Below are 16,203 nucleotides of genomic sequence, written 5' to 3'. Positions count from 1 at the left end.
CTTTCCTCCCCCCTCCCCAACAGACTTCCCAGCTGGAGGCAGCTGTGTCAGCTGCCTGTTTAGTCTATGGCCAAATCTCCACAGTGGCGCTGAATCTTTCGGATCCGATTCAGCCGAATCAAATTGGGACAGTGATTTGAATCTCCAAATCAAATCACTACCTTCCGAATCAGACGAATCTGAAGTGATTACTTGCCACTTTGCACAGGCGATATCTCCATCCCATAGCGTTTCATTTTAATCATGGAAAAAATGTGGATTTTGGGTTACTACTTTACATCTGAAAATTGGGGATTTTTTTTTTATCATAGAAAACCAGGATCCCTGCTCATGTGGTCCCTTCCAGTCCTTCTTGTACTGAAGCTCAAGGTGAAATTGTGCATGACAACTTCAATCAGAGCTTTTAATTGTCTGTGTATGTTTAAAGTTTAAGTCTTGTACTTCTGTGTGTCCGTGTGCATACTTTAAACAAAATACTTAAATCATGGGGAAATTACTGTATGTAGCTAAAAACTTAAAATGTATTCATCCCATGCTTTCAGAATATGTACACGCAGGTACAAAAATAATTTAAGACCATTGTCCAATAAACTGAATACTTCCAAAACCACCTAATTTCCTTCCAAAAGAGGAAAAAAAACCCTCTCCAATTTGGATTCAACTTTTGACTATGGTCATAAAAAACCGCAAGTTTGATAGTCTCATGCTAAATACATTTATATTGACTTTGTTGCCAAACTGATTTTATGATACTTACACAGGACAGGTTTTGCAGGCTAAGACTAGGCTAGCCAGGGATGCTCAACTCATGGGCCAGATCCAGCCCAAGGGGCTCTTTAAGGGTCTAGAAACTTGGAAGGAGGAAGAGGAAGAAACTGGCAATTAATGCTGCCACTGCTCCCCCACTGCCAAAATTTCAAAGCTCTGAAAGCCAGATAACCTGACCCTGAGCAAGGGATCCTACCAGAATGTGAGGAGCCAGGGACAGGGTTGGAACAGTGGGGCCCAATCCAGCATTTGTGGAGCTGGGGCTGCAAACATTGTATGGCGTGTGGCATGGAGGCCCAATCCAGCATGTGCTGGATATAACTCTTAGACCCTCCCTGTACCATAATCTGACTCTCAGAGCCAAAAGGTTGGGCATCACTGGGCTAAGCTAAACAGAGTTGCAAGGGAAACTGCATGCCACAAATCTGCTCTGACTCAAAACATAGCTGTAAATTTTACATCTCCCTAAGCACCAAGCACAAGAGGCAGACATTTTCAAACGCTGCTGTGGCAGACATCCAATTTTATTCTGAATACTCAAGTTCTTGCTTACCGACATTATATGAGGCTGTTCACCATCTTTGTCTGTCAAGTGGAGAAAATTCTTTTTTCCTGGTTCAAAACCAGCATCAAGAATAGATTTATCACTGCTTTGTTCTAATGGAGTCTGTAAAAAGAAAACAAAGTTGTTGTTTCCCCACACAAGCACATTAATACCTAACCAATAACATTCAAAAGAATTTTTCTAGTATCTTCTTTTATAACAAAAATGAAGGTATAATTTTGCTCCATATAAAATAAGTAGCTTTTAATATTGGTAACATTTGGAAAATTAAAGATTTAAGAAAAACAACAGACAAAATCGAATCCTATTAAATATTTTAATACTATTTGCAAACTGTCAGTACTCAGCACCCAAACCTCTGCTCTAGATGTTTGATTTTAGAACCCAATTAGTAAATTGAGCTGACCACAAAGGCAGTTAACAAAAGTTTTAGCATGCAGAAACATCTGAAAAATGGGTCTCAACAGCTATCTCTGCTTTAAAAAAGCAAGTAAATTGATTTACATCAATTCCAATGCCTATTTTTGTCTAAAGCATTCAGATAGTTTCTATGTAATCAGTGACACAGCTAAAACTAACACTGGGAGATTTGGTCCAATAAAAAAAAAACACATCTAATATATATTTTAAATTATAATTCTTTTGTATCATAAACAGGTACAAGAGTCAGAGCATCTCATTGCAAAGCAAGTTGCTGCTAATATTCTGCACTGCAGAAATGTTTCTAAAAATTAATCTTTTAAACATCTGAATATTCATTCTAGAAGCCATGTGGGCGCTATAAATTGAGGAAAGGCTCTTAAATTGAAATATTTGAGGGGTTTTTAATTACAAAATAGATACTGATGATAGGTGCTGGCAGGAGATTTAACGGAATGGCATATTAAGAATTTGTTGGGGGGGGGGGGAAAATCTCTCTGAAGTACACCCTCCCCACACACTGCAGTGCTGAGCTGTAGGGTCACCATGGCTTGAAATGTTGTTGACTTTGGTGAGGCCCAGCCCAGTGAATTCTGTGCTAAGTCACAAGCCTTTGGCCTTGGACTAGTATCATGCACAGTTTGTACCACATATACGTGGGTGCCAAAGTGATGCTCAAAAGTGTGTTTATGGAGTACCAGTGCTAAAACTTGGAGCAGTCTCAAAAAGGTAGACTGCATCAATTCTGGATGAACTATGTCTATGGGTACCTCCAGTAATTGGTCTATATAGTAAATTATGTTTATTTCAAGGTTTATGGCCTAATTTGCCCCTCACTTCCATGTTCTCAGAGACAGCAGCATCTGATAGTAAGGAAATAGGGAAGGGGTTGGGCAGAGACTAAGAAGGCTACCTGATCGAACAGATTTATTTTCCCTGCTGTAGCAGTGGCAGGGGACAAATTCAAGTCAAACCTCCAATAGTTAGAGTCTATACCTGGAAAATTGTAACAAATTTATAATTTTTTCCATAAATAGAATCTAATTATTTTGGGGTCATCTTATAATCAGGATCATCTTCTATTTGAGTAGATACTGTAAATGAAGCATTTAATCTAACATCTAAATGTATTTTTTGAAAACTGCAACTGACTCTTCAAAATAAACTGAAATCCTGCATCCTTAATGCAATTTAAATATTTTTTTTAACAATTAGCTGTTTAAATTATCTTTATCAAGCAGATTAAAATAAAGTAGACAAAACAATGACATACCTGTCTCTGATTTACTCAGGATTGAAGAGTATGAGTAGTTTTGACTAACGTAATCACTGGTACAACCAACAGAGCCTTCTCTTGGAAGAGGACCTATAAACCTATCTTGAGTACCATCATCTGTTGAACTAGATTCCTGCTAAAATGTGAGTATACAATGATTTTAGGCAAAAATATTTAAAAATCAAACAATTTTTTCAAGTTAAAACTCACTTTTATAGTCTTACCATGGGCTTACACACACGCACACCATTTTTAAATATCAAAAGTTCGATTTTGTTCAAGTCAAGCACACAAAATTTAGAGAATGTCAGATTCGTTTGCTTCTGAAACACTAAATCTCCATACCACCCACCTTTAAAGCCCATCCTTTCCTGAAGATGACAGATGGATAGTAGAATGCAGCATGCGACTATGATATTAGAGATTGCTATAATACATGCATACAAATGGGTAAAATAAAGTTGCGTGGGCAACCAGAATTCTAACATTCTCTGGTTTTCAAGTGTTTGAATTTAAAACATTCTTGGAGTTCATATGCAATTGTTATACAATTTTTAGGGTGTTTTTAAAGGGAAAATATGCATGTGTGTGTATATTTTATATAAAATACACACACACACTTTCCCTTTAAAAACACCCTAAGAATTGTATAGCAATTGCATATGAACTCCAATAAGTGTGCGTGTGCATATATATGCTAGAGAAATAATTAGCTATGTATCATTAGCAAGGGTTAAATTCCAAATTTTCAGCACCACACCTTCTCCTACCACTTGGCTTCAGGACTATGATGCAGCATCTAGTACCAGGAGAAGACTGCTAGCAGGGGAAGATGCTAGAGTTTTATAAAAAAAATCCTTTCAAAATTGAAAGCTACAGGCAACCTAACATAAGCATTTATAACCACCTCCATGACAACTACAGCCTATATAGCATAAGGACTAGAACAGGGCCCCAAACTGCAGTAGAGGAAATTCAGAGTAGAGATTAGGAAGAATTTTCTGACTACAATGGTAATTAAGCATCAGAACAGGTTAGCTAGAGAAGCTGTGGAATCTCCATCCTTGGAAATTTTCAAGAACAGGTTAGAGAGACTGGGATGATTTAGTCCAGGATGATCCTGCAGGGGGCAGAACTAGATGACCTCATGAGCAGGAATCCTGGTTTTCTCTGATAAAAAAAAAAATCCCTAATTTTTGGATTAAAAAAAGTACCCAAAATCCAAGTTTTTCCATTATTAAAATGAAACACCACTATATATAGATATTAGGACTGTGTAAAGCTTCAGTAGCCAATTCGATTCAGAGGAGATTCGGCCCAATTCAGGGACCAAATCTCTGAATTCGAATCTAACTGGAGACAAATTAAAAGCTCCAGATTGATTCGAAGCATTCAAATCGATTCAGAAAAGTATCAGAAAAGATTTGTCCATAGACTAAACAAGCATGCAACTGCCTCCAGCGGATAAATCTGTTGGGGTTGGGGGAAGGCGGAATTGGGGCGAGGACAAGCTGCACAGCCAGAGTGGGGGGGCGCGTTACTCAGGGAGGGAGGCAGAGGGGTGCGTGATGTGGGTACGGCAGTGCTTGGAGTGGGAGCTCTGCCCTGCTGCTGCTTGCCCAGCTGGGCTGTGGGGGAGGGATGTGGGCATGGCTTACTCCCAGAGGAAGGGGGCAAGCAGCAGCAGAGCATAGCCCCCGCTCCCAGCACTGCCGTGCCCACATCCCACATCATTCCGGCAGTGCTGGGAGTGGGGGCTATGTCCTGCTGCCACCCAGAGCAAGCCATGCCTGCATTGCACCCTCCCCTCTGCGCCAGCTGGGCAAGCTGCCCCACTCCCAGCACTGCCGCGCCCGCATCCCACCCCCCTGCTTTGGCTGGGCAGCTTGCTCCAGCCTCAATCCCTCCCTTTCCCATGCCCCTTTCCTCCCCCCTCCCCCCTGCCTGTTTAGTCTATGGCCAAATCTCCACAGTGGCGCTGAATCTTTCGGATCCGATTCAGCCGAATCAAATTGGGACAGTGATTTGAATCTCCAAATCAAATCACTACCTTCCGAATCAGACGAATCTGAAGTGATTACTTGCCACTTTGCACAGGCGATATCTCCATCCCATAGCGTTTCATTTTAATCATGGAAAAAATGTGGATTTTGGGTTACTACTTTACATCTGAAAATTGGGGATTTTTTTTTTATCATAGAAAACCAGGATCCCTGCTCATGTGGTCCCTTCCAGTCCTTCTTGTACTGAAGCTCAAGGTGAAATTGTGCATGACAACTTCAATCAGAGCTTTTAATTGTCTGTGTATGTTTAAAGTTTAAGTCTTGTACTTCTGTGTGTCCGTGTGCATACTTTAAACAAAATACTTAAATCATGGGGAAATTACTGTATGTAGCTAAAAACTTAAAATGTATTCATCCCATGCTTTCAGAATATGTACACTCAGGTACAAAAATAATTTAAGACCATTGTCCAATAAACTGAATACTTCCAAAACCACCTAATTTCCTTCCAAAAGAGGAAAAAAAACCCTCTCCAATTTGGATTCAACTTTTGACTATGGTCATAAAAAACCGCAAGTTTGATAGTCTCATGCTAAATACATTTATATTGACTTTGTTGCCAAACTGATTTTATGATACTTACACAGGACAGGTTTTGCAGGCTAAGACTAGGCTAGCCAGGGATGCTCAACTCATGGGCCAGATCCAGCCCAAGGGGCTCTTTAAGGGTCTAGAAACTTGGAAGGAGGAAGAGGAAGAAACTGGCAATTAATGCTGCCACTGCTCCCCCACTGCCAAAATTTCAAAGCTCTGAAAGCCAGATAACCTGACCCTGAGCAAGGGATCCTACCAGAATGTGAGGAGCCAGGGACAGGGTTGGAACAGTGGGGCCCAATCCAGCATTTGTGGAGCTGGGGCTGCAAACATTGTATGGCGTGTGGCATGGAGGCCCAATCCAGCATGTGCTGGATATAACTCTTAGACCCTCCCTGTACCATAATCTGACTCTCAGAGCCAAAAGGTTGGGCATCACTGGGCTAAGCTAAACAGAGTTGCAAGGGAAACTGCATGCCACAAATCTGCTCTGACTCAAAACATAGCTGTAAATTTTACATCTCCCTAAGCACCAAGCACAAGAGGCAGACATTTTCAAACGCTGCTGTGGCAGACATCCAATTTTATTCTGAATACTCAAGTTCTTGCTTACCGACATTATATGAGGCTGTTCACCATCTTTGTCTGTCAAGTGGAGAAAATTCTTTTTTCCTGGTTCAAAACCAGCATCAAGAATAGATTTATCACTGCTTTGTTCTAATGGAGTCTGTAAAAAGAAAACAAAGTTGTTGTTTCCCCACACAAGCACATTAATACCTAACCAATAACATTCAAAAGAATTTTTCTAGTATCTTCTTTTATAACAAAAATGAAGGTATAATTTTGCTCCATATAAAATAAGTAGCTTTTAATATTGGTAACATTTGGAAAATTAAAGATTTAAGAAAAACAACAGACAAAATCGAATCCTATTAAATATTTTAATACTATTTGCAAACTGTCAGTACTCAGCACCCAAACCTCTGCTCTAGATGTTTGATTTTAGAACCCAATTAGTAAATTGAGCTGACCACAAAGGCAGTTAACAAAAGTTTTAGCATGCAGAAACATCTGAAAAATGGGTCTCAACAGCTATCTCTGCTTTAAAAAAGCAAGTAAATTGATTTACATCAATTCCAATGCCTATTTTTGTCTAAAGCATTCAGATAGTTTCTATGTAATCAGTGACACAGCTAAAACTAACACTGGGAGATTTGGTCCAATAAAAAAAAAACACATCTAATATATATTTTAAATTATAATTCTTTTGTATCATAAACAGGTACAAGAGTCAGAGCATCTCATTGCAAAGCAAGTTGCTGCTAATATTCTGCACTGCAGAAATGTTTCTAAAAATTAATCTTTTAAACATCTGAATATTCATTCTAGAAGCCATGTGGGCGCTATAAATTGAGGAAAGGCTCTTAAATTGAAATATTTGAGGGGTTTTTAATTACAAAATAGATACTGATGATAGGTGCTGGCAGGAGATTTAACGGAATGGCATATTAAGAATTCATTAAGTGATTCAACAAGTGAATCTTCTTGAAGATACTTTGAAAACAGTCTAAATAAAAAAGCAAAAATTCAGGATTCAATTCAAGTAATGTCATTAACTATGTGGACACAAAAGAAAAATTCAAAAAAATTCTGCTTTGCAAATAACAATCTGATAAAACAAAACAAAATTTCAGCATCTAAAAATTAAAGAAAATGGGCAATTTTTTTGCCATTACCATATCAGCAACATTGATTCCATTTCCCCAAACTAAATCAAAAGTTCCATTAACATAGCCCACTTTAGAGGCTACATCCTCAAACAGCCTTCTCAGTGAAGTGGAAGCTGGCAGGTTTAAAGTAACACGCTCATTTACTGTCTTAGAATTTGTAGTATCTTGTATTATACAGAGCACTCTGGGTTCATCAGCAGCACTTTCTATCTGAAAAGAAAGCAGGCAAAAATTCAAGTGGTTAGGTCAAAAACAACTGTTTTCAGAATCTACCCACTGGAAAAGCACATAAAAGCAGTATAATACAATTTTAAATATAACTTTGTGTCTAAAAACTTTGTCTTCGAAACATGGAAAGCTAACTCAATGTTAAATTCAGTGGCACTGAATTGTGGAGGTCCTTTTGAACTACCAATCATCATGACAGTTGTATTAACTGTAGAGTGTCTCTCTGGCTCCCCAGAACCTCCTAGCGAGTGTTTCCTTTTCAATTTATATACGTGTGATTTTAAATACTAAGTATTAATCATCAGAAATTCAGAAGATCCGATGAGAGGTCTGAGTATTAGAAATTAAGCATATTACAAAAATAAACCCATTATAAGTCTTTATAAATATTAAACAGAAAATAAAATCAAGAATAGCGCATCTAGAGTACATTGTTCAGTCAATCAGCTTGGATTATGTGTAGCTAACACAAGAGATCATAGTGTTGTATCATATTTACTCAACATAAATTGACCCTGAATTTAAATTAAACCCCAATAATTAGGCCCCATATACAAAACATTTATAAATGTTATAATTTTCCAGGTATAGAAGCTAATTATCAGAGGGTTGTCATAAATTAATTTCCCTCCCACTACTACAGCAGGGAAAATAGCGACTGTGGGGGTTAGGTGGCCCCCTTGCCCTCTGTCTCCCACTTCTTCCCCCTGCAGACTTCCTGCCCCCTCACCACCTGCATCCCCACATCCCCAGCTCCCCACAGCTCTGCCCCTCCCCCTTTACTACCCAAAATTTCTGCCCCTTTTCCCCACTTCCTGTCAGATGCTGCTTAGGCTCTGTTCTCTCCCCGACCACAGCACGTGGAAAAGCTCAGCTCTTGCCAGGCCATGTAGCAGTGTTGGCACTGCTGACTGGGTTGGGAAGGGAGACAGATTCCACCTGCTCCATATCCAGGGGGAAACCCACCCTCAGTCCCAGCTGGGGCTGAGCTACACCTGACAGTAAGGGATGGGGAAGAGAGGAAAGGGGGAGGCACAATCTGCAGAAGGCAAGCGGGGGGACCACAACCGGCCGAAGGCCAGCGGGGGGGGGGGGGGAGACGCTGCTTTGGTTCTGACTCTGGCCCTAATCCAAGCTCAGGGTTAGAATCAAAGCTGTGGCACCCACCTGCTCCCTCCCCTATTTTGTACACGACTAAGACAAGGGTCTTTTTCCCCCCATGATGACTGAAGGAAAAAAAACCCAACAAACCATATCTCAGATTTGAGTAAATATGGTATATGTGTAGAATTGTTTCCTAAAAAAATGCAAATAATTGAGAACACCACTGATACTGTAACATCCCTGAGAAATGGGAAAAAAACCATTTTGTACAAATTACGAAACATGCTACTGTAAGGTGCGAGTTTAGATAGTCTCAGGTATATTTACCAAGAATAAGTATTTATAATGCATTAAAGAAAAGTTGTGCATCTTTAATATTAACATGAAAGAACAAAACTGCACCTCTACCATTACTAACACCCCCTACAAATGTCTTTTAGGTAATATATATGCACACAGTGAATGGTAAATGGCTATAGATCACATAAATGACTTAATAAATTCTGCTATATGCCTTTCTTTTAACAATTAAACTGCTTTTGGTGACCTATATACCAGAGCCCAATCCAGTTGACATAGAATGAGAAATGGTTAGAATTTTTGAGTACAAAGAGAAATAAAATACCCGAAAGTTTCATTCAGAAGTTTCAGCCATGATGCAGCCAAGAACTATTGCAAAGCAGAACTCAAAATACCATACTTTCTCACTTAAACATGCCCAAGAATATTATAGGCCCCTTGTTTTTCAAAGACAGAATGAACACATTTTTTCCAAGTTATGACTGTATAGAGGAAGAATTGAGCCTCATCTTCACCTGATTCACCCTCCCTCTCACTGAACTCTAGCTGAAACCCAAGCTGCTGCTGAAGACCAGTCTCCATGAGGTGGTTCTGTTTCTGTAAACAGCTAGTCTCTAAAGGCTGTAGAATCGGAGAGAGACCAGGAGCAGCCAGCAGCCAGTAAAACTGCAGTAAGAAAGGTTAGGTTGATTAGTGGAATATCAAGACCATTAAAAAGGACAGACAATGGTTAACACTGCTGGAGTGAAGAACAATGATCTATTAAGTCAATTGATTCCCCTTAGCTGCCTGAACAGTAATGCAACAACTTCTGCACTGGGGAGAAGAGGGGTGGGGGAGGAGTTGATGTGTATGCGAGATGATATGGTAGTATTTATGCCTCCTTTTTTGAAACTGAAGAGACACTTCGAGGGCATAAACTGGTTCTGAAGTCCTTCAGCATATGCAGACTGAAGTGAACAGCTATGTTAATCTGAAGGCAGAATGTAGGGCAGGGTGGTATCTATCTTCAAAGAAGCATGAAATTTCATAGGCAACCACCTACTTCATCAGATCCTATGACCAAACTGGCAGAAAGAAATGATTCTGTACATAAGTGAAGGGGACACAGCTACAAGAGTCCCCTAGAGCCTTCTGGACCATTAAGTGGAAACCACAGACTTAATGGGCAATCAGAACTGGAAAAAAAAGACTGACAAGCCAAGTTCTGTAGAACTCACAGGAGCTAGATCAGAAGACAGGAATCTGAATACTGGCAGACCTTTAACAGGTTAGACAGCATCACTTCTAAACGCAAGGATGGCGCTGTAATGGACACAGACTAACCAAGGAAACTTCAATGCATGGGGTAGATACCCCAAGACTGTGGTTCCCTTCAAGATGATCTTTAGTGGGAGTCAGTACAGCAGCCATCAGGCTAGTCCCATCTGTAAACCAAGGAAGTCATTAACATATGCATTATGATCTTTCGCATGAACCAACAGAAGGTAATCAATGAAGCTGCACTGGAATAACAGTATTGGAATATCAGTATCCGAGTCTCCGTGAGCTTCAACATCAGCTAGAGTGGGTTCTGAAACCGGATGCTCGTTACAATCTCATGAGGCTGCTACTTAAGCTTAAAGTTGTGAAAGAACAAAACAAGAAAACATGAAGCCAGTATTGTGAGACCTAGAGCACCCTTGAGAATCATGATGGAAGGAGGATCTCACTGATTTGCCAAGCAAAGAGTCGCAGCTTAGTGTCATTCTCCTTTCTGGGCCCAGGTGTAAAGGCTGTCCATGGAGCATTTTCTAGGAACGCAGGACTCTCTCAAGTAATCTATAGAATCCAGAACATTACAAGTACACTACCTCTCTCTAGCTAACGACAGGCATATCTCAACTCCCAGTGTCTAGGAAAAAAACAGGATATCAGGCACAAGCTGTTGCTCTCTATTGGCCAAATGCAAAAAGAGCGAGAGAGAAAAGAAAAAAACAAAAAGAAAGCAAAAGCAGACAAGTACAATGTCCCCGAATGGCATGTTGTGGTGCAGATAAAATGTCAGATATAAGGTTTGAGTTTGGGGTTTTTTTCTGCTTTTGTTTTGCTTTAAAAATAAATAAAAACAAAACCAGAATAATATTCTGAAGAATACCAAACAAAAAATGGGTAGCAGATCTCGAAAAAAGAATTTTACCATGGTTGCAAGCCTCAAACTGCCAACTGACAGAGCACTACATTTCAAGGCAATGGCTTTCAAGAAGAACTGAAGAATGGGGGCTGGGAACTGTCCTTTCTCTTTGACATAGAGCTTAAGGAGAGGTGGGATGAAAGTACACTGTATAAATATTATTAAAATGAGAAGGTGAGTAACTTTGGCCCAGGCACACATATTGAGCTCAAGTACTACAGCACCAGTACATCACTCTCCAAAGAGAAGTGTATTTTCCAGTGTCAGAACAGGTACTATTTAAGAATTAGGAAGCCAAAGAGCTACTGAACACAAAAATCAATCTGCTCAAAATGATTTCTAGGATTTCAATTCCAAAATATAAAAGAATCAGTCCTAATAAACCACAGACCATATGAAGAATGAGGCCTGAGTTAGGTAACCAGCCTCCTGAACTTGGAATGTATGGGAAGTGTAAGTGAATTCCACCTGAGGACTACACATCAAGACACCAAAAAAATCTCTGTTCACTATGAAAAAGCATAGTATCCTCAAAAAGCAACCTCCATACTGAGTCATCAGCACTTTTGTTTGATAAAGATGCCATTAGCAAACGACTGTTAAAATGGTCACCCAGGACTTAAAACCTGCCGGAGAAGATACTCACAGGTAAAACCTGATTTAAAAAAAAAACAACCCCCAAAAACCTATTTCCATACAAATGGTTACACAACACAAAAAAAGTATGGAGGATACACATGCTAACAACAGAAGCAGTGTACCAAACATTTTCCTGGGGAGAGGTTCACATCTCTGAGTGCCTGAAACTGCAGGACTCCCAGTTACCCTGCCATACATTAGGACCAAACTGTTATACAGCATTAATGTATTCTTTCACCATTTCTCATTCTGACTCTATGTCCCAATTATGGCCTTTATCTGCAATACAAACATTAGATTTTAGGAATTTCAGTAAGTTGTTTGTTTTTGTCACAACCCAATTAAATTGTGCCCGTGCCACTGAGCAAGAGATACCATCCAAATCATCCTCATTTTCCCAATTAAGGGTTAAAAGACTTCCCTGCCAAGAAATTCCTTGAAACAAAACGCTGGTGGTGTACTGCAGATCATTGGTCAGCTGAAATAAAATGCTAGGGGAAACTATATATAATTGGTCCAAAAATAAGCTTAAGCTCCTCACACGTAGCACACACGTAACAGGTAGAGAAACCTAACCCACTACCTTGTAACTTGAGGAGACAAAGAGCTGCCACCTGCCAAAAAATTAAAGATTCCATATAACGGTTCACGATTGGGCATCTCTGTCAAAAACCTCTGCCTATAAATAGTTTAACGGTTTCCACCCAAGTTGGAGAGCTCTGGGGATCTCACAGGAAACACCTGTGCTTGTCACCAGAGAATTGGGAAATTGATCAATTCCCAATCAATCACCCCGTCAGTGTAAAATATTGACGTAGAAAGTCTTGCAAGCTCGACCGTTCGTTCCCGGCGCCACGTCCGTCATTATCTCGTTATAACCTAACTGCGTGCGTGTACTCGACTCTGTAACCGAAGTTATATGCGTATACTCAACTCTATAACCGAAGCTGTAACGGAACAAAGGCTCGCCTGCGTCGTCCATCACTATCTAGGCGACGTAAGTAAACAAACTCCTGTAACCTACACGTGTCTGTGCCTGGTTAATTCCACTCCATCCATCACTACCCGCCTGCCGAGCTCTAAATCTAAACACTCCGGTGTGTGTCAGGCGGCTGCCGGCGGCTGCTCTGATTCACGACAGGTTTTTTTAGGATGGGTTTTATCCACTACATTTTCTGCATCTACTTGGTGGGCCTTGGCTGTCACACTATTCAAGTAGTTAGGCTTCTTTCTTTCACCTCTCTCTCATGGCTAAGTGAGTCACGGGAGAAGTACAAGTTATTCGGCCTACTTTAGCAGCTCATTTTTTGACTTGCTGGGTCTTGTGACAGATGTTCACAAAGCAACCCAACCTCCCCTTCTGATTTCCCTGCTCCTTAGCTATAGGCTGGACTTGGATCTGGCTCTGCTCTGTAACCTAGTTCCCTGGAATAAAGCAGGAAGCATGTAATGTAATTCAATTAACTCCCACTTCTACGAAAAGAAAAAGGCAAGAAACAGTTTATGGTATTAATAGTTATACCTAAAAAAGATAAGCCAACTTGGATTCCATTTCAGTCCATTTTGAGGTAGTGCTGCAACACAGCTAAAACTGATCATGTTCCCAGGAAGTGTCAGCCTAGTCCTTCTACTGTATAGGCCACTAGTACCGAGTCCCCCTTTTGTCCCTCCTTTTTATGCCCAACAAAGTAACTCTCTCAGAAAGGCCTACCTGGCTGTATATTTCCACTCACGAATCATCTTCTTTCCCACTATCTTTGCCAGTGGGCTAGTAATTCACTTCAGGAGTTGCAAGTAACAAAGCACAATTGGTTTGTTAGCACAGTATTCAAGCCAGAGGCACTGGAGATAGCTGGGGGTGCAGAGTTACCAGGAAGAAACATTAGTGACACAGGTGAAGGGGACTTTCAGTTGGTGAAATACAGGTTTCCCAACTGGGCAGCTGTTAAGCCATCTCTCATTGGTATATGCAAGCTACTAGATTGAACAGGTATATTACATGGCTAGAACAGCAAACTGATTCAGCTAAGGCTAACATTGAGTGCTTGCACTTTCAACTTGTTCTAATAAAGAGATTAAGCAAAAGTCTAATGGAGAGAGACAATCTCAGCATGCTATTTACTGATCCCAAACTGATGTTCTAACCATATAGAAAAGCACTTGGTAATTTATTCAAGACAAGTACTTATGCAGGCTGTTGAAGGCTGTTCACTTCCTCGACACAGCAATCTAAGTATACGCTTCTGGCTTGTTGATAAGTACATTGTAAAGTCAACATTTAGGGCCATACATTTCCAAATGGTTCTGATAGATGTAAGACCCTGTATGATTGTCAGCATATAAAACACCATGCTTTTAAATTTTAATCATTCATTAATTATATGGTTCCAAAGTATCATAGCCATGCTTTTAATTCTTTGCAGTTAAAAAAGAACTAAAAACCCCCACAAGGCTAAATGCTTGTAAGGAACAATTCATAATTGTAACACTTGAAGCTGAATATTTCAAAGCTTCTATTGTTAGAACTGCATGTAAAGAATATTTTTTGAAATTCAAAAACATGCAGAAAGAATTTAAGGAATTCATGCTTATATTAACAAGTAAACAAAAACAAGTGTACCATGCTGTTACTAAGTATCTTGGTTATCACTTTAAAAAGGTGGCTTCAGCTGTCTACCTGTGAAAATTTCTTCTTCATTTCATCAAAGATACTCTGTCTGCAACTCCAAAACATATCCTATGGTATATAAAAAACAAAATTAACAAATTATAATTATGAAAGATGTTTTCCTTGTAGAGGAAAAACTCATTCGGTGAGGAGGCCATTGCGGAATATTAACCCCTCACTATATATTATATATCTATTTTTTTTTTTTTATATTTTAAATGCCATTTTCCAATCTAGTATAATAATTCTAAGGCAAGTTCTGCATTGCCAGAAAATTTGGACTCATTTCCAAAGATGTACAACTTTGCAGACTGAATAGAAACAGACTTAAACCAGTGACGAGGAATCATTTAATATAGCACACAGCACATGGAACAAAAATATACGAGTGGGAAAATCCTTTAATATATCACTGCCTCAGTAATCAAATTTAAAATAATATTAAGTGGAATGATATGTTATGAAGAGGCAAAAGATCAAGTATGTATTTTCTCACTGAACACCAGTAAACAACTCTGCTCTATTTTACAATCACCAAATCAACCTTGTAAAGTACAGATAATCACTCTGTTAATGTCATCAAATTAGCCTTTTTTAAATGTTCACAAGAGCCTTGAAAATTTCTTTTAGAATAAGTCCAGCTAACTGAAATTGGTTTGCAAAATCCTAATCAGAGCTTGTTTAGGAAAAAGATTATACAGTATAATATTTGAAAAACAGAACAAAATAAGACTGGTATTAAATCATACAACAATGAAATAACCCCATGCCTATGACCATTTTGCTGCCTTTTTGGTGAACTATATTTTAATTTAAATCAAACTGTACACCACCTATATGCATACCATACAAAAGAACAGCTGACTCAAGCAAATAACACTGGTCCCAACTTTTGCCTGTTGCTTACTTTGTAATAGACAACTTTTATGTAAATAACTGATACGTGCAGAGGGGCCCTTCAGACCCTACTCTGCCTTGTAACAGCTATTCTCAACCAGAGAAGTCCTGTGCAATATTAGCAGTTAGGTGTGCAAACAACATCAACCCAGAAATATCAAATAGGAATTCAGAGTGTCAAAAACATTCTGACATGCTATGGCCTTTCTAAGTTCTTTGCCACTAAGAAATCCTAGTTAGATTTATTCTTATTTTGTCCATCGTCACAAACAAATCAAAGCTAAAAGCTGGCATTTTCTGAAGGGCGTCTTGAGTTTAAAAGGGTTGAGTACCACTGCTATACCATAACTGTTCTCTTTTTAACTGCATATGTGATGAAGAAGAAAGCAATTTCCAGGCTTCTAAACCACCACTGAATTGACTAGGCCCCAGCTATTGCAAGGAGGCACTCAGAGGAACTAGATAAGATCCTTAACAAAGTGCAAAAAGCTGAGCCCAGGTATTCTGGAGTTAATTATAGAGGTGCAGCAATATATCAGTGTTGTATCAGATCAGCATTGATAAAAGAAAAATTAATTTTAATAGCTATCAGCTTTTTTTGGACAGTGTAGCCAATAATGATAAATATTAGGGGTGTACTAATAAAGATTTTCTTGGCCAATACCAAATGCCAATTATTAACCAGCCATATTGACTGATACCAGTCCAAAAGCCTATGTACAGGAATGCAGTCCACCAACTTGAAGAGAAGTGCCTTGTAGATAAGTCTGTGGAGGGGAAGGGGTGTGGGGGAGGGAAGAGGCATGAGGGGCAGGCCCCCATGGCGAGAGAGGGAGTG

At 39.5% G+C, this 16,203-nt stretch overlaps 1 protein-coding gene across 3 annotated transcripts in view; it reads right to left on the bottom strand.

Moving 5' to 3' along the window:
* USP47 (ubiquitin specific peptidase 47) overlaps positions 1 to 16,203 on the bottom strand; it is a 77,978-nt gene that overhangs the window by 60,793 nt on the left and 982 nt on the right. The window contains exons 2-5 of one of the 3 annotated variants that reach the window (XM_025208156.1): positions 14,478 to 14,537; positions 7,363 to 7,566; positions 6,240 to 6,353; positions 3,027 to 3,165 (exon numbers count right to left, since the gene is read on the bottom strand). In XM_025208156.1, coding sequence (XP_025063941.1) covers positions 3,027 to 3,165; positions 6,240 to 6,353; positions 7,363 to 7,566; positions 14,478 to 14,537 — 517 coding nt within the window. Of the gene's footprint in view, positions 1 to 1,321; positions 1,479 to 3,026; positions 3,166 to 6,239; positions 6,354 to 7,362; positions 7,567 to 14,477; positions 14,538 to 16,203 lie in introns of those variants that run through there. The other 2 variants (XM_025208154.1, XM_025208155.1) reach the window with 2 other exon arrangements.

Source organism: Alligator sinensis, unplaced genomic scaffold (genome assembly GCF_000455745.1).
Source record: "Alligator sinensis unplaced genomic scaffold, ASM45574v1 scaffold352_1, whole genome shotgun sequence".
Lineage (NCBI taxonomy): Eukaryota > Metazoa > Chordata > Crocodylia > Alligatoridae > Alligator > Alligator sinensis.
The sequence above is the reverse complement of the archived record's forward strand: the minus strand, read 5'-3'. Positions and strand labels throughout refer to the sequence as shown.